Raw genomic sequence first — 19,543 nt, 5'->3', positions numbered from 1 at the left:
AAATTTTATCATTCCATAGACTCGTTGGAAGCCACCATAATTCATGTATGAGCATGAAATAAGGCAAGGAATGTTTGGGGCTTCTCAAGGGCATTTGATGAATCTAACTTTAATTTAGAAGTACTAATAGATTATTGATTCAAGCGGGGTGGCTGTGCAGAGATCAATAACAGAGCACTCTCTATCTCTCTTAAATACCAAAAATTACTGTTGGAAAAAAATGATAATTCTCACATGAGTTTTCATTAAGAAAAAGCTTCATTAAAGTTTTCTAGGTGTGGTAGGAGCATGTAGATGTTTGACAAGTTCAGTTTATTTAATACTGAAAAAGATGAGAATAGTTATGGACATTGTCTTAATGTCACAATTTATGGAGCCATGTTACTTTACTTATTTTAGTTTCCTGTTTTTTCACAGCCCCCTTATTGTTAGATGTATAAATAAATTTCAAAGGTATTTCTTTGCTTAGATCAGAGCCTTTAATACTTTACTCTGGCATTTATTTTCTTCTCAAGATGCGTCTGTCCTTGAAGTTCATACTAGCTTAACCCAAGGAAAAATGGCAGAAAGGGACCCTTCTCTCACGAGTAATCAGAGCTTGCCTCCTGTGCTGTGATGTCCTCTATGAATTCAGCAACACATGGGTTGACAATGAATCATGAGCTTAGTAGAAATGTATCATCATTGTAATCTGAAAAATATCATGTACAGTAAATCTTGTCTAAGATTTTTCCATTGAGTAATATTCTTTAGAGCCTGCTGTTCATACTCTGGAGATTTAGCTCTGCTGATAGTGCCTAATATTTCTGGATAGATCTGAGTTCACAGATCCTGTCATTCCTGTATATCTGTTGAAAAGTTAGAGGGATTTATCTGAGAAGCAGCAGATGGCTAGGTGAAACATGAAAATGTATTGCACATCCACAGTAAACGTGAGGAATGATGACAGCATATCACAGAAAACCAATGCAGATGTTTTGGAAAGATGTAGTTCACATGTCTTATCTTGCATCGTAGAGCTTTCACATCCTTTCCCTGAAAGGGGCTACTGGCTTTTCAGCAGGCTCAAAACAAATGACCATCTAGAAATATTAAGGCAATAAAGGGATATGGGGGGTCATAATATATAAGTAGCTTTTTCTCAGAGAGGTTTCCTGATGTTACAGGTCCTAAGGCAGTTAAGGAAGTGTTGCTGGGTTGTACTAGTTTTGCAGATTAAAAAAAAAAGGACAACTTGTTTAGGTAATTTTCACTTCAGGTCTCACACTCTTTACATATATCCTGATATGTGCTGCTATCCTGCTAGGTCAGAATTGCATATTGGAGGATAAAACACTCTCCCAAGATTAGGTACCCATCACAGTTTCCCTTTAAAGGCTGATATCCAACCTGCACATGTGGTTGCTATACAATTCAATAGGCTAAAACCGGAACATGAGCCAAAAGTTGTCCTTTTTGGGAGCCTGGTAAGATTCATGCCCTACATCTAAATTATTTGATACTTTAAAATATAGTTTTAAGGCTGTAGGATGTAATCTTGCCATTATTTGCCTTGCTTAGCTCCCTTTAAATTTTACTAGGAAAGACAAATTAATGTTTATTATGGAAAGAAGGGTATGGGCCAGTTTGATACTTACAATATGGTTATATATAGTAATTTATTCAAAATAATTATGAATCATTCAATTTTTTTTTTCTTTTGTAGCAGTTGAAACTCAGAGCACCAGTTCTGAGGAACTTGTTCCGAGCCCTCCTTCACCACTTCCACCCCCTCGTGTTTACAAGCCCTGTTTTGTTTGTCAAGACAAGTCATCTGGATATCACTATGGTGTCAGTGCTTGTGAGGGATGTAAGGTGAGTGCCATCATCTCCCTTTCCTTTTATAGGGGTGCATTTCATCTTAGGAGAGGGATAAAACAATGCAGTTTGGTGTGACTTGATTGTCTTCAAAGACGGCTGTAACTTTCTTGTGTGATTTAATTCTGATTCATGACTAAAGACAAGTAAATTTACCATCATTCTTGGAATTAATTCCCATTGTAATTTCTGCCAAATATGTCTTTCAGGGACCTCCTGAAGTACTGACTCGCATGAAAATGGGGTCATAGATGTAGACATAATCAAAGAATAAACAGAAAACTTTTGAGACTCTTCATTGTACATCTGTAGGTCAGATATTCCCTGAGATCTCACGTAGCCCTTGGCTGCTCTTGGCCTTTTTCTGTGTACTTGTACCTCTCTGTACCCACGGGGTAGAGTTTGAGAACAGGATCTGATCATCTGGAAATTTTTGGTGCTGTCTCTAGCTATGTAACTAATCTCAAATCGATTTGGGAATTTGAGGATTAGCAGGTTTGTATTTGCAAGATTTAATCTGTCAGACTTCATTGCTGGCACATCTGCCGGCTGCCTTCCAGTGCTGTGATTGTCAGAGCATGAATTGATGACTGTCCATAGGATGCAGCGTTGAAACACACCACTCAAAAGTAGAGAAAATCTGAAGACACCTGGCAGAGAAGCAATGTCATTTACACCATGTTTGTGTGGCAATAATTGGAGGTGTGCACACAGTGTGCACTTCCATCCATGCAAAGAAGGTAGAGTGAAAAATGGTAAAGAATGATATCATAGGGCAGATGCTCTCATAGATAAATTTGTTAGCATACCCTAGTGCAATGATCTTTCTTAACAGTTAAAAACCTATGATTTTCATCCTTTAGCTTAAAATAGATGTGTAGTGTTTAGTACAGTACTAATGCATGCTGAAAATGTGACAGGTGCTATAGCCATATAAATAAAGTTCTTAGAATAAATTAACAAAAGACATTTTGCTGGTTTATTTTTGTGATTTAGTTAGCCATTTTTACTTTATCCTTTGAAAATTCAACTTCTTCCATGCTAGTGGCATTTTGTACTTATATAAAATATCATAGTCCTGGGTTTGTGTCATTAGACAAAAAACTAAAGGACTGAAATCTGGTTTCCCCCCTTTTTTATAGCTGTAGTGACTGAATTAGTGGAAGTAACTTCTTAATCTCACCTCAGTTTTAGAACCTCTTTCTGGTATTATTGAGGTTTTTCTTAGATGTCCTGTCTGTATTTTTTTCTTTTAGATACCACAACACTATCACAACTTTTTTTTAAGAAGAACTTAGCTGATTTCTTAATCTCATCATACTCAGATGCGAACATGCAAATGCTGGCAGTGTAACTTGCTCACCCACGTTACCTCTAATCACAGACATAATTGCAGACCGTGGCAGGAAGGTCACATGTCCCTAAGAGTTAATTCTTTCTGAAAAATATGCAAAAATACACTGTAGGACTTTCACTGGCCTACTGCAAAGCATTTTCATAAATAATTAAAGCATGATCTCACTTGTCAGAATACATGAGGAAATCCATCTTGTAATGTGTTAGCCATTACTCAACAAGAACAAAAATACTGTCTTCACTTACTTGCTAATTTGCAAGATGGGGTAATTCAGCACTTAACGATAGCTGATGTTAAAAGAAGAGAAAAAAAAAGATTAGTTACACTCAAAGCCTGTCAGTCTATGAGAAATAACAAGATTCCAAAGTAGTAACTTGGCTGCTTGAGACTGGTAATATTTGGGTTTGTTGATGCTAGCTCTGCAACAGGTTGGACTAAGGTTTTATGGAATCTCTTCCATGGATTGAACCAATATCCTTAGCGAATGGTAGAAAACAGCAAGAACATGGTGTGGCTGCTGAATCAACCACCGGTCCCTTTGGTGGACAGTCAGGTGCTACATTTGCTGTTGAAAGTTATCTGAGCTTTCAGGTCAACAGAAGTGATGAGCTGGATGTCAGCAGAGAGCAGATGGCAGACTGCAGCAGCAGAGGACACCTCAGAAACCTGTGTTGCCAGTTTCCACTCTTTTTCTGAAGAATGTTACCCTTTCCTTGTCACTCTATTTGGAATGGCGAGAAGAACGACACAGACTCTCTTGTGTGTTGAACAGGAGAGCAAAGCTTATTATTCTCGATCTTCTTTTATAGACGTGTTTGAGAAAGTCCAAGAGGTAAAACTCTCATTGGTCATTAAAGCAACACATCGACCATCATTGGTTAAGTGTAACATCACTTCTTGACTGTTTTCCTAAACACCACCTGCAAAGATTGTTGTTCTTTACCAAGGACTGTTGGATTCTTTCTCATGCTTTCTCAAGCCAGAATGAGAAGCCTGTGACTTAGTTTCACACAGGCTCTGTTCCCTTCTTTTTGCATTTAGCATCCACATTTCCTCTTGTGTTCTTTTTGACTGTTTGGTTTATTTTTCTTTTCCTTCATCTTTACACTTGCTTTCATACTGTCATCAGCTGTTGGTCCTGTACCTCAAGAAAACTACCACCTTGAACTTCTGATTTGTATACTTACAGGCTTCTTCCTGTTCTCAAGTCCACTTTCATCCTCTGTTCTCAATATCAGTTCTTCATGTACCTCTTTTCTTTCCAGCCTTTTTCATACAAAAATTAGCCCGTTTCTTTGCAAGTTCAGTAAGCACTGAGAACTGAGCACTGCTGCTTGAGGAAGCCTTCTCTCTCGTGGATCTTTGCCTTTCTGTTGATTAACCAAAGTTTATTAGAGAGCCTGTGTTTCACTGAAGGCTTCTGCTTGGTATGAAGCTGCAGTTGCATGCTGATTCTTTGGTAAATCAAGGGAGTATTATTTTTTATTATTATTATTATTATTATTATTATTATTATTATTATTATTATTATTAATTAGGAAGTATTTGTGTTACAGCCTTTTGTGTAGTTAGGAAACTCAAATTCATTACCCCTTTACCTTGAAGACACATTTTCATACAATTTCAAAGAGCTCTGTTTTCTTCACGATTTGTCACTGAAGCTGACCAGCATATTCAGAAGCTGTTGGGATGGGGAGAGGCAATCTCATTCCATAAGTAACTAGACTAAAATATCAGCCAATCCCTTTCTTTCTCTTTTCATCTGACTGTTGCAATTTACTCCTTTTTCACTTCTATTTTCCCTTCTTCTTTCTTCATCAAATTTGCAGTCTCCATTCTGTGATGTTAAATCCTAAATTCACTAATTTTTTCTCCTGCATTTGCACCTTCCTATGTTCTGAAGTCCTTTTCTCAAGTCTTTTCTTTTTTTCCCTTCTGTCTCATTTACCTTTCACTTTGAACTCCTGGCGGTCTTGTTTCCCAAGGGAAAAACAAATGGAAAACTCTGCTCACATCATATTTACCTAATTAGAACCGTGATCTTTCGTTTCTCTGTCCTGGCTTTCCATTTGTTTTCCTCTAGTTTTCTCTCTGTTTCCTTCTCTTTTGCCTTTCTCTTTTGAGCTCCAGTGAAGCTGCTGCCACAGTGATCATTGTTAGTCATCATCTAATGCAAGGGACAATTTTCTGTCCTACAGGTTTTGGGTTGATGGCTGCCTTTGATTCATCAGGCTTTCTTTTTCCTGGCTTTCAGGACTCTTTCCTTGCTAATTTTTCAATATCTCCTTAAATGGCTCTTTATCCAGTTCCTAGTGCCATTCCCCAAGGTTCAGTTCTTTGGTTTTCTATTTTAAAAAGCATTGTTTACTGACCTCTTTTTATGGTAGACCAATGGGGGATGTCATGGCAATATTCTGCTTATAACAGGTGTATTTTTAAATGAGACCCTTCCAGCCAGGAGCCCTTGGAAAGCTGTGGATGGTGGCTGTAACCTTGTGATGTTCAATTTGGGAAACACTGAGCTGTAAATTTTATCTTCCCTCAGCTGCCACCAACCCATGGATGATTTCCAAAGTACCCCTATTTCTGACTTCTCCCCTCCCGTCTTTCCCTGGCGTGTCATCTTGCTCACCTCACTGCTACCTTGGACACAGAGTTCATGAAGACAGAGCTTTCCATCCTCTCTTTGTGTCATCACCAACAATAATGTCAGTTCTTTCAGACATCTTGTCATGGTGACATAATTTCTGGTCTGCAGAAATCTGAATCTGGTCTGCTTCTGATTCTATTTTACCCTACAGATTTTTATTTTTTTTTACAGATTTTACCCTGTCGTCATTTCTCCTCCAGAATCTGAGAATCTGGCTTCAGCTGTCTTCACTGTCAAACCATTGCTGTGGTCTTCTCACATAGGATTGGTGCCTTCTCCTGTTTTTGCTTCCTCTTTTCCCACTCACTGTCATCCTTGGTTCTTACTTTTTCAGGTACCTGGGAACAACCTCCTAATCTCCTTTGCCAAATACTTTAGTGACCTTGCTGTCTTATTCATTACTGGAGTCTTCAGTACTGTGCCGTAGTAGGAAGACTGTTCTGTGGCTTGTGTTGATATGTTAGTAATTTAAGGTTTTCAGAGGATGAGGTGTTTCATAATAGGCACTTGTGAACCACACTGAGAATTTCAAACTGGTTAAAAGAAAAAAAAAACCCAAATGAGCTTCTATGTTTATTTCTGGGTGTTACACAAAACACAAAAGTGTGTGTGCCTCATAGCTGGTCATTTGCTTTCTGTATGTGTTAGAGTTTCAAAATCAAACTGATCTTCATGATGTATTTTGTAAGAAAAATTCCACAGACAGTCCATCTTTTTATGTGTAAAACAGTACCTTGACAATATTCAGCTTATTTACAACTTTCCCATTTTGTAAACTGCATGGCATTTCAGAGGTGGGTTTTGGAACCTACTTGTGTTGTTTCATGACCTCAGAGATTTCGGAGATCTTTTTCTTCTTCCCCCCCAGTCTCTGGGTGTTGCTAGATAGCACGCAAACAAATTCCATGGAAAATGAGCAATCTGGATTTATCCAGCTGGTGCAAGTGGTTATAGGGCTGACTGTCACCAAACGCTCAGCTCTTTGGTCCTGACTTGAGTCGTTGCTGTAGCCGGGTTTGCAGAAAGAGGGACTGAGAGTAGTGGTCTGGATTCCCCACACAATGCCATCATTGTGTGGGTGAGGAGGAGAAGCTGGTGTTCTGGCAGCTTCAGCTGTCTCTGAAAGCCTTGTCTCTTGTTCTGGGCATTTACAAGACGACATTCCTCTGCTGACAGTCCTGCCCGGATTACTGGCTTGAATTCGGTGGGCAGCAAAGATGCCTAGAGCAGTTTCATGGGAGAAGACAGTGCAGCATATAAGAGGGTAGGTTTACGGTCCAGCAGTTTTGTCTGAATGATGAAGATGCCTCTCTGCCTGTTATTGATGCTAACAGACAAAAATGTAGTTATTAACTGCTTCAATACTGAGTGATCCCAGGCTGGCTTTTATCATAAAATAAGGATAGCTTTCCTTCCATCAGAGTTTTCATATGGAATCACATCTAATATGGGATAAATTAAAAGGGTAACCACATTTAATACATTTTCAAGGGTCTTCAACTATGAAAATATGTCTATTTGTTTGACATATTCCTGACTCAAATATATGTTTTTATTATTGCAAAGACTTGAAGCAGTATGAAAAAATAGGCATTGATATAAACCTTGACATTTAGATCTGTAATTTTGTAGGACTGACTCCCCAAGATAGCATCCACACAGAGAAAAAAATAGAGAAAACAAAACAGTTTTTGCTTCATTTAAATTTGTTGTTAAGCTTAAGATGTTAAGCTTAGGAGAAAAGCTGTCATTTTGCTACAGTTTTAACTTAATCGCTTACAGATGCAGCTCAAGGCAGTGCCACCACTCAATTTAAGGCCCAAAATTACTGCCTAACTTTGAAGACTGGGCTGTCTGTAGTCTGTTAAGAGCGAGAGAAGCTCCTGTGGTTGCTGATTGAAAACATCTAAACCAGACCTGCTCTGGATCACCCTCTAGAATAGCCTGTCTCCATGAGCCTTTGGGTTAGGTGCCCAAACACAACTGTGTTAATGTTCTCTCATACGATGTCCCCTATGATTATGTCCCTCTGGATGCTGAGGGGCTGGGGGTTTCCCTGTTGCTGGCCATGAGCCTCTGATCAGCATTGGTACAACTGGTTTACAAAATGCTACACAGAGAGAGAGAGAGAGTGAGAGAGAGGGACTGGCTTTCATTTTATTTGCTTGTTTGAAATTTGATGGCAAGAATGTTATTTCCACCCTAAATGATATCATGATTCTGTGATATTATGCTTTGGTCTGCGAGAAATGTTGCTGAGAGACCTAAAATATTTTATGGATTGTTATAAGAAAGTTCCATTTATGGAACAGTGTCCTTTGGGACAGATGCCTTTTCCTTTTAATAATGTCTCTTACATCATGTGAGAACAGATTTGCATTTTCTTAGGCAGTTTTGGGACTGTGAAGGGATCTTAAGCAGCAGTTCTTTTTGATAACACCACTCATGCACATGTTAGCTTCTAGCTATAATATAATTATGTTTAAGCCTATATTTATGCCCCTTTACAGGGAATTAAGGATCCAGACAGAATTTTCTCAGCTATTTAGCAGTAAAAAATAAAAGCACACTTCATAAAGCTAGCTAACTAACATTCCATGTATTTGTTCGGTTTTGTTTTCTCAGCATATTTTAATCACCTATAACTGGAACAGAAAGTAAGAAATGTAAACTTGAAAATATGTGCATGATATGATTTGTATCAGGGAAAGAAGTAACATTGTTTGCATCAGTGCAGTGGGAAAAGCTTCTGTTGTTTCAAAGAAAAATATAGATCAGCTTGAATGATCAAGCAGTATTCGTCTCCATTTAGGCTGTATTAGTGACAGTGCCAGCAGTAGAGATGCATGCTGTCATCCATGCACAGCTATGAAAAATTCCTCAAATCACAGAAAATTGCTCCTAGTTTCAGCTAAATCAACAACACTTTTTAGAAGGTGAAAAATGTGTTTCAAAATACATTTCTGCATACTATTAATATAATCGGATCTTAAACTGGAAGCACTTCGCAGCATAGCAACATTCCAAGCCATTCATTTGCAGAAAGCAGTGCCATATGCAGAAACTCACTAAATGAGTTGCAACTGCTTTAAATGCAGTTCTGAAAACCTGGAAATTTTATTCATTTTGTGCTATCAGAGAAGACCTGATTGTTTTAATGCCATCCTTGAAATTGTAGCTTTTCAAATAACAAAGCCAGGAAGGTCAGGTGCCCCATGAAAAAGGTGGTATCTATTTCAATAAGTCCTTAATTATTTTTTGTTTGTTTGTAAGATAAATTTTTGACAGATCCTGAATTTGTTTAAAAATTTTAAGATGGGGAAGTGTATATTAGTTGGAAGCACTGTGAGAGCAAGCAAACATGATGAAATAGGTGGAATTGGGAACAAAAATTTTGTCTTGCCAAGTTTATTAAAATCTCTCTGGGTTGTGTTAGCACCATGAATGAAGAAATAAAATTACTTGCTCACCATGACATATAGCAAAAATGTAAATTGTATTGTGTACCAAATATGCTTTCCAGTGCTTTGGACTTAGGCTGTGGGTTATAGCTCAGCTTCTCCCCTGCACTGGGCTTCTGAAGCAGAGATGGACAAAGAGCAGCAGTGTCTCCATGAGGGTACAGCACCTCCATCCACAGCTAATCTTCCACTTACCCTGCCTGTTGCCTTGTCATATACCAGGGGTTCATCTTAAGATGTGAGAATAGTTGTTTTTACTAATTACTGTAATTTTTTCTGGCATCCATGCTGGTGCTGTAAAAGCACAGAGATTATCCCAAATTAACTTTCTAACTGTGCTAACCCCGCTGCTCCACTTATTTGTGAGCATAAGGGCTAAAGTCCTGTAGAAACAAGAACTGGAAAGTACTCTCTTATTTTCCATGGACTGTCAAATAATAATGTATAATTGTTTGGCTTATATCTTGCACTTCCTTCTTGTGTAAAATTCCTGATACCATCAGTGAAGGCTCAAAAAAGAGCACTTCAAGACTCTTGAACTCTGGTGTGTTTGTGACCAGCCACATTTTGGGGCACAGCTTTGCTGTGCAGTGCACCTGGAAGGTTTCTGGTAGCAAGGGGTGTTCCTCCTGCAGACAGGTAACTCCTGTGGACAGTTTGGGTCCCATTTCAGAGGTCAGTAGGAATTATCTAAGGTAGATGTGGGCTTTCCCATTGTATGCCTGCAAGCCATAGTGCCCATGATGGTTGGCAAGAACATTTCCTGATATAAATGTCACTTTTGTGCCTGCTGATCTTGCATATCTTTTCAGGATCTTGGGCCACTAACTAGTCCATTATAATTACAGTTTTTTCATTGTTGTTACTATTAATAAGCTGAAATAGTTTAGTCTTACTCTTTTGTCAGTGTCTATGCCTTTCCCTATCTGGAAATATAGACTGTAAAAAGAAGAAACTTCAAATTTATGTTTGTATGTACAAGTTGCTGCTGGAGTTGAATCATGGTTTCTTGCACCACAGTGGATGATAAAGAGTCCTTGTAGATGTATTTGTCACATTTCTTTCCAGCTTTCACCTGCCTGTAGCTGTTGTGGCTTATTAGCAAATGTCTGAGAGAGCTCAGGCTTACACTGGATCAGTAATGTGTGTGTGGTTTACAACATCTTCAGCAGAATTAAGTAAATTATATCCACGTGTAAAAGTGCTGTCTATGCAAATCATGCTGTGAGGTACTGACCAGAGACACCAGAAGCAGGTGAGCTGCAATTCAGGCCAGCACACTTGCCTGCTGAGAAGTCCCCTGGTTTGCATGCAGGGAGTGTGGAGTGTATTTTTATTTTCCTGTCACTAGCTTCCAATAGGTTTTACTTTTTCAATTTTCTTCACCAGAAAGAGGGAAAAACCTTTTATTTTGTTCTCATCTTGTCAATCTATTTCATACCTCTCCGTTAGTTTAAGGACCACATGTGGCTTTTAATTATAGTTGTAGAGTAGAGGCTGTTCTGTGCACACTCTGCAAATTGTGCAAGTGTAGGAAAAAATGCAGCTTTCCACCATATTTAACACAAGATTTTATAATATCTTTAAAAGTACTGTTTGCTGCAGTTGCTAATAAGGAAATAGGGATATCAGAGCAAACATCTCAGAAATTAAATACTCTGAGATTTTCTGATAACAGAGCTAGCTTATTTTTTTATACTATGCCATATTTATGGCATTACAAATGTATAAAATTACAATGAACTACCTTTCATTTTCTAACTGGAACTTTAAAAAAAAATCTGGTTAATGAGAAGTTAATTGATACAGAAGGATATACAACTGATTTGTTGAATTTAGATTTAGGATAGCTTGCTGCACCTTGTTTTTCCTGTTGGAAACAAGAATAGAATAGTTTGCCAAGAGTAGTTCTGGCTGAGTGTGATTTTGGTGCTGGTGAGATGGTTGAGGTCACTGTTGTTCTTGCTTTAGGCATCTTTTCAAATTGTAGTTTGAGTTTTTCTTAGCATGTACTTAAAGCCTTTCTTATTGGCACATCTTAGAAAAGTAAATCCAAACTTAAGGGGTTTCACAATGGTAGAAAATGGAATTAATTGTTATCTAACTCTGTTCACACTTATGTATTAAGTAGATATTCAGGTGCTCTTTGTTTGCTACAGTTTTGGAATTTACTTTGAAAGAGGCACCTATCTATATTTTCTGGTTTTTGTAAACCGTCACCCAGTTTGCAAATGGTCAGCTTCTCAATTTGCAGAAATACTTTGGAAAGTAGCCTTCCATCGCCATCTGCTAACTGACTGACTGACCTGATAATGGAAACAGAGCTTCTTTCTAATCCTGAATGAAGTGTTCCTTTGAGAAAATTTCCTAGAGGGGCATTTACTTTAGATTCTTCTGAAAATGGAGTGCAATTGAATTTGCACCATGGGTCCTAGAGCTGTTTAGATTTTTGGAGCTGGTCTTTGTCTGTGCTGTAGCAGAAAAGACAACTGGATGTAATTTTCCAAGATTCAGTATTTCCAATGAAGTCAGCTTTAGAGATTCTTTATCCAATTTGTTTATGATATACATTCTTCTTTTTCTTCACCCTGTAAAACAAAACAAATACCTTACTAAAAGAAATTCTTTCACTTTTGAGTACCCATTCAAAAAAGCAGAAAATGACAAAATTGAGATTACAGCCGTGTGCCTGTCTTTCCCTCTTTGTATCTAGATTGTATTGTAGTCTTGAAACATGGATACCTTGTCTCCTGATAATCATGTAAATTATATACATGTTGTGTCCTTCTTCCTGTTTCTTATTGTTCTTATTATTTCAGAGGAACTTCCCATATACAGGGTACACCTCAAGGTGTGACACCTGTGCATCTCAGTATTCTAGCTATAAAAACTAGTAGTGTTAAAGAAGTCATGCACCCAATTCTTTGGTATGTTGACGTGGAAACGGTTTAAGTGGTGTGCTGCTGCAGCTGGTTTGCCAAATATTCAGAGTCCCTACTCATAAATTGTTCTTCCTTTTGATAATAAGCAGGAGCCTCCACAATTTCCATAGCTCAACTCAGGAGACAGCTGAGAAGTAGAAAAACATTTTTGTACATGAAGTCCCTTATGATTTCATGTGGCCATGCCTAAAATTTCCCATTTCATATATTTCAGTGGGAAAAGTTACTATGCAATAAAAACTGGATCATAATACTTATATTTTAGAGGGGAAAAGTATATTGTTTCTGGATCCCTTGTCTAGAATAATGGATGCATAAATTATAAGGTGAGATACAGTTACAAGTAGTGCCAAAAATGTAGATTTGGTTGGCTGTAAATGCAGTCAGTGATTTCACTCCAGCTATTCAGAACCCAATGTCGGAGGGGAGAGCCAGCAGCCCCCAGCCAGTGCACGTGACCAGGGTCTGCCATTGCCTGGTGTCAGGCAGACTGATCAAATGCTTATGAAGCAAGTTTGTTCTCGTTTTAGAGTCTCTTTAAAAGCGACAATTTAATGGGACCCATTACTGTCAGCTGTGGCCAGTTCCCTCTCCCTCCTCCCAGGCGCTTAACAGGGAAAGCAGAGATTTATAGCTGTGGTGTAACCACTCCAATGGGCTACTGTTCACTCCTCCTGCAAGTGTCCTCGCTGGCTGCTCTCCAGATGAATCTTCCAAACAGGAGAGAGGTCTTCCCTGTCTCTGGAGTGCTTGCCTTGCTTGCAGCCCCGTGCACCAGTGATAAATATATATGCAAATTATTAGGTCCTCGCTTCAGTGTGCGCTGTGATCCTTACATGCTTTCTGCTGGTCCAAAAGAGTGGCAGTGCTCCAGATTTAGCAATATTTAAGCAGAGCATGTAAGAAAGAGAGCTCTGCAACCCATCATTTTTTAAATGAATGAGCATAACCATTTTTTTTTTTGCAGGTTTTTTTTGAACATGGGATCAAGGCATTTCTCAGATGCTGCTTCAAATGGTCTTGCCCAGTCCATATACGTCGATACTAATGCACCGTGGTTATTACATGTATAGAAGCAAAAGTGAAAACTACATATTTTGTTTAAAGGAAAGAAAAGGGAGTTTTAGGTGAACAGAAGAGATGCAAGCACAGCATCCAGGAACCAAATGGATGAACTAACTAAAAAGACCTTTCATCTAAGTCCATGTGATTGTCGTAAACTCAAAGAATGATCATCTTGTGATTATATGAGCTCTGTGCTTGAATCTGGCCATTGACTGAAGTCTGGCAAGGGAGGGAGAAAACAGGAAAACATCTTGCTAAGATTTTCCTGTGTTAGATTAATCAGCTCCAGTTCATTCACTCATCTCTGAAAGGTCATGTTTTCTTGTCAAAGTTGCCCAGTCCAAGACTCTCCCTTGCTTCCCTACAGCTTAGCTGAGTGATCCACCAGGCAAGGTGGATGCAACACTGCATTTGTCCTGAAACCTGCAATGCTTTTTCTTCACCTCAGTGTGGTTTGTGTTGGCATTTGCAACAAGATGCATCTCTCTGATTAGTGTTACCCTAAAAGTCTTTATTGCTTGGAGGAACTAGTCAGTTGATTCCTCTGGCTCAGTTTCTGCAGTTGCTAATCCCTTGCACTGGCACAGACTGTATTTCATCCACCTTTCTTAGCCTGCTTTCCCATGTTGTCCAGACTGTTGACTGTGTATGCTCTGATTGTGGGTGCTCTGACTGTATATGGAAACTGGGCAGGGGGATATGGCCATCATCTCACTCTTAAAAATGGTGGGTTTTCCAAGCTGGTCCAGCTCCAACTCATCCCTCTGCTGTCGCCTTTGGTAATGAGTTTCAGCTGCAGTGTGGAAAGGTAATTTTCCTTGACTACTGCCAGTAATAGAGAGCCAGACTTGCATATTTCTGGGTGTTTACTTGAACTCTGTTTTCTAGTCTCCAGGCATCCAAGTTTCACTAAACTCTAGGCTTTAGTGGATTTTGGTGGATAGCTCTATATTAGCAGTTTCTTTGTTGCTGAACACAGGGCAATGAGAGTGCAGCATAAAGTAGTAAGTACAAGATATTACTTGCCAGATTTCAAGAGATCTGGTACAACATATTTGTTTAGATGTCAACTGTCAAAACTAAGAGCAAAAAAAAATTATGGGAAGATAGTGAGCGTGTGTTGATGAGTCATTCAGATAGAGGACTGAAAACTGTACCAGGAAGCATAATGCTCAAGACATCTGGTTTATTTTGGCATGTTTATGTCCATGTTATTTCTTCTGAGTATTTTTAAGTTGCTTTCTGCATTGTTTTCATATGTCATTTCATCCCTCCTCAGAAACTTCTTTGCTGCAGATCGGGCATGTTTTAAAACTCCTCCCAGGTCTGACAAAGAGAATAGAAACATGCTGGGTGTTGAAGGTAAGCAGGGGCCATGCTGTGGCATGGCCAAAGCCAGCTCTTTGCCAGCACCCACAGGCACCCACCCAGCCAGCCAGGCTCAGGCTGGGCTGCTGCATTGGCTCCAGGTCAGCTGGGGCGAGAGCAGGGAACAGCTGGCTGTGCACGCAAACTGTGCAGATCTCTCTGCTAGCGTGAGGGGAATTGCACCTCAGCCAGCTTGCAGGCATATATAAATATTTGTGGCATAGTTTGCATTATTATTTCAGCTGAGCTCTAAACATTCGGTTGCTGATAGCGGGAAAGAAACTAGTGCTGCTATAAATTTCAGATGGTGCAGAAATGCAGGGGTTTTTGTACTGGCTGACAATTAAATAAAGTCCCTGTGCCTCTTTTGATAAATAACTCTGCTGCCAAATATGTGTGGGAACTCTGCAAGCCTTTATGGGGAAGGCTGGGAGGGGAGAAGGAGAAGGACACAAAGCCTGCCTGTGCGGGGAATTTCCTGGGAGCACACACACACCTTCTTTCTCCCATGTAGGTTTGTGTTGGAGCTTGTCCTTTCCTCTTTACATGTTTCCATCTCTGCCAGGCAGCTAAATGGAAAGGTTAATTTGAGAGACTGCTACAAGTAATTGCAGTATGGTAATTGCATAGCTAACATAAGTCTTTTCCTCGTCCTGCCTGCTGCAGGAATCTGCATGTCACTGCAGGGGCATAGCTTGGTGGAGATTTTTTGTTTATTTTTACTAGGAGGTCCACTAGTTTGCTAGAGTAGCTGTTGTTTAGTGTCTTTCCATTATATCTCTGCAAAAAAGAACCCTATGTGCATCCCAGTAAAATTGTGACATTGTCCACAGAAAATGGTCCCCCCGCTCCAGCTGTCTAAAAACCCAGTGGATAAAAATAAAGACATGAATTATGAGCATAAACCAAAATCAGTCATACAATTGAGGGCTAACAATTTGAAAAGTCTTCTGTGATACTGTGCCTCCATGCAGGAGGGCAGCTACATAAATGGTTTGGAAAAGTGTCATTCTTTACGAAGAAATACTGCGCTTAATTAATTCTTGCTCCTGGGAGGTCAACCTGGGGCACTCATTATTGTCTTAATTGGTGGTATAAATCCTGAGGCACTGGAGGGGAAGAGAGGAAAAAAAACTGATGAGCAGTTAGCAACATACAGCCTTTTGGATAAGTGCTAGCCAGTTGTACAACCATCCTGGTGACATTTTATGGTTTTATTGGGTTGTAGGTTTGATCCTTCACAAATTAGGTTAAAGGGAATTGATATGCATAAACAAAAATATAAAACAACAGCAAAATGCAATAATTCATTCTTGAGTTCTCCATTAAACTGTGTGAAATAACTCAGAAAAGCGCTTCTTTGATCTCCTGTTATTTGTATTAAATTATATTCATTACTCTTCCCATCTGGAGTTTCATAGCAGTCCAAAAATCATCCTACAGACATGACTGAAAGGAAGTTAACTGTAACTTTTTAATTATATACATTCCATCTCCTCTTTTTTCTTAATTTGAAAAAAGCAGATGGAAGCGCATACCAGCGCCTTCCTCTCCGTTTAAATCACTGAAGTGGAGAAGCAGAAAATCTCAGCCGTTCTTTCCCCTCACATATTGTTTCAAGGTGATGACTGTTCTGTCTGGAGACTTTGACATGTTTGCTAAAAAGGTCAGGAGTTCAGTGAAAATCGAAATTGTGGAAAAATACGTGCATAGTCCTAGGGATGCCTTGGTACCCTTGCTGGAAGAATCTGGTCGTTGCAGATTTGCAGCTGATGGAACACATCTCCCCTATTCTGTTGGTAGCTGCCTCTTTGCCAGCTGGCCAGCAGAAGTGTTTCAAACTCCCCAGAAACAAAAAAAAAGTAGTCAATGTTTTGATAGTTTGTAGAATATTTTTTACATTAAACCAAGGTTTGTGGAATCAGAAGATGTTTTGGCAAGGGGCACAATAAAAAATGGTGGTTTTTTCCAGCCTCACCAGGGGTTAATTTAGGCTAATTTGCATTACTAGCCCCATGAACAAATTTTTCAAGCTCTGTTATCAGATTTATTTTTTCTTTTTCCCCTTTGAAACCCATAAGACCTTTTTCACCTTAGAAACTATTAGGATTTATCAAACATGGCCTGCTCTGTCTTTGCTGTGAATTTTTTGTAGTTGCAGATGAGTATCCCCACTGTGGTAGCTTAGAGAGGAGTAAAATGTTCCTCATCTGCTCATCCATGTCCTTTGGGCCCTTTTCTCTTTTCAAGAAATGACAAAACCCTGAGATATTTCAAACTTTTCCATTTGTGTAACAACAATGAAAAGATAATAGACCTTTTTTCCCCATAGTGGGTTGCTCTTAAATCCACAGGTCTAGATTCCCATATGCAAGATGTGGGATGACAGCTGCTTATTTTCACTGCATTTTGAGTTCTGCCAAAGAAAAAGAAAGAAAATCACTGCCACACTGGTTTCAAGAGCAAATTTAGGTTTCTTTGACCATAGAATCTTAGACCTGCTCTTCATCTACAGAATAAATGGCTAGACAAGCAGAAGTGTGCATGGCAAGCTGGAAATACCAGCAATGACAGACAAAGCCAGAGCCCTTCCCAGAGCGGGCTGGTGCTGAACTCCACCACCACTGGCTGGCTGGCATTTCTAGGTGCTTTCTACCAGCCATTGACATTTGTTTTTGCAAAGATCTTCCTGTCCTGCCCTGATGTACATCATCATAACAATTTCCCTGCTTTCTGGCAACAAGCCTTCCTTTACTTATTGTTGTAGCTGCATCCATTTTGTGCCAGCGGTGGTTTCCAGTCATAATGTCAGATGATTAAATTGTTTATTCTGCAAGCTGTGACTTCCAAAGTGTGATAGACAGTGCAGGCATCCTGGAAAAGTGCTGTGCAACTGGAAATAAGCTCATTTGAGCTTCCTTTTAGATAGCTGCTTTGGTAGCTTTGCTTACTTGTGGGGTCTCCTGCTCTGGCTGCAGCCACTTTGCAATGTGCTTTGTCTCTATGGTATCACCAAACAGCACAAGCTGGGTTGTACGTCTTTTGTAAGTCTTTCTACGCAACTCCAGTTGCAGGCTTGCATGTTACCAAGGCCTCACAGAGTAAATTTTCCTGGTTAACAACTAAAAATTGCATGTCTTTGCCCTAGCTTGCCTGTTGAGCCTACCAGGATTTGGTGAGACAGGGTTTTTTTGTTCCCTGTCTGCTGCCACTAGTTATTAAAAATACAACAAACTACATTTAATTCATGCAGGTTCCTGGGCAATTCTCTGGTCAAAGAACAAAGCAGGTCTGTGCAGATCCCATCACCGAGAGTTACCTTAAATGTCTGACACCTAAAATGCTCTAGAGAGAGCAGGAGTGGGAGCTTTACCTTCTCTAAATACATTTCACAGGGTTAGCAAGGATAGAGGGTAACTTAAATGATTAAAATAGAGTGATTGAAAAGAGGCCATGCATCACAAACATTTCTTCTGTAAAAAATACACATATCTTCGCAGCCCCGGTTTCAGAATAAAGCTAAGGGCAGAGGTTTCAGGTGTGTAGTAGGCTGGATTTTCTTTTCAGTTGTTTCTGGTATTTATCTTTCCTCTCAGAGCTCAGTCAGAGTTTATAAATGACTGACAAACTGTACCATGGAAAAGTCCTTCCTACTCCTTTGTTTCTTTTACGATAAAGTAGCAATATGCTTCACTCAGAAGCTTATTTTGCAAATTTACAGAAGAATAGCCTCTAAATCTGCAGGAGTCATAGCTGGCTGCCTGTATTTGGGGGTAATCAAGGCTGAACCAGATGAACTGAGCAGGCTGTTCAAACAGATTGAGCTTGCAATAGCCCTTCGCTGCTGATTACCCTGTCCCTGGCTTGCAGTGCAAGTTTTCGGCTAGTAAGCCCACTGTGCCTGCAAATAAGACTTGGCATGCTCTGTGCTGGCAAAATATTTTTAAGACGTTGTGATCAAATGATCCATCTCTTCATGCATGTACATAAGTTGAGCTCTAAATCATTTGCCTTGCCAAAATCAACTGGACAGCGAAGGAGAGGGAGTTGTATAGATTCCCTATCAAAAATGTAAGGGTAGCAGTTCACACTAACAAATCGGTAAGACTTCATAAGTTTAAACACTTAACCTTATCTTGAGGGCTCATCCTTAATGAGGTCCTTTGTATTCACATAACCAGTGGCATAAGGGCACTCAAAATATTACTGGAATAGTTAATATTCTGTGTGGGCACTCTGTTCTGTACTGAGCTCTCAAAGTTGACTCATTCACAGGCAACTGCTGCAAAAGCAAGGGCTGAACGGGATGAGGTGGTTTCTTTGGCATTGTGTTGAGGTTGGATTGACTAAATAGATTATTTACTTCTATGCAATAGACCTAGGAAGCCAGGTTTGTTTGCTGTTTGATACATACGGTTTCACATATCACTCTCTGCTTTCAGTGTGGCAGATAAGATATCAACACAATTAAAAGTGAAAAATAATCTGTCTGCTCTGCCACTGGTGGATGCTCAGGGAACACACGCTGATACAATAGATTTCTGAATAATTTATACTCAGCATTTTTTCCTTGCACTCGGTAAATGAGGATGCCTAATGTGGCATGGTCAGAGTGATACTCTATCTGTCATCCATTAAGATAACAAGATTGGTGGGCCTGGGAGGAGCGTGGCATGATACACAGAAAAGATGAGATTAAAAATTGAAATGTTTGTCCGAAATGTTCTGTGTAAAGGATGCTGATAAAAGCAGTTGAGAAAAACAGAATTAATTCAAAAGTGTGATTTCCACAAAGCTTTGTCTTCTCTAAAATAAATACACAAGATCCATGTTCCTTTCAAAA

At 39.4% G+C, this 19,543-nt stretch overlaps 1 protein-coding gene across 2 annotated transcripts in view; it reads left to right on the top strand.

Moving 5' to 3' along the window:
- The window catches only part of RARB (retinoic acid receptor beta), a 91,634-nt gene that overhangs the window by 22,612 nt on the left and 49,479 nt on the right, over positions 1 to 19,543 (top strand). Inside the window, exon 3 of one of the 2 annotated variants that reach the window (XM_088057097.1) lies at positions 1,709 to 1,854. In XM_088057097.1, coding sequence (XP_087913223.1) covers positions 1,709 to 1,854 — 146 coding nt within the window. Of the gene's footprint in view, positions 1 to 1,705; positions 1,855 to 19,543 lie in introns of both variants that reach the window. The other variant, XM_088057091.1, reaches the window with a different exon arrangement.

The sequence above is a fragment of the Pseudopodoces humilis genome, chromosome 1 (genome assembly GCF_049639895.1).
Source record: "Pseudopodoces humilis isolate 2021_Gansu_Grassland_sample_001 chromosome 1, ASM4963989v1, whole genome shotgun sequence".
In the NCBI taxonomy this organism is placed as follows: Eukaryota; Metazoa; Chordata; class Aves; order Passeriformes; family Paridae; genus Pseudopodoces; species Pseudopodoces humilis.
This window is presented reverse-complemented; position numbering and strand designations above follow the sequence as displayed.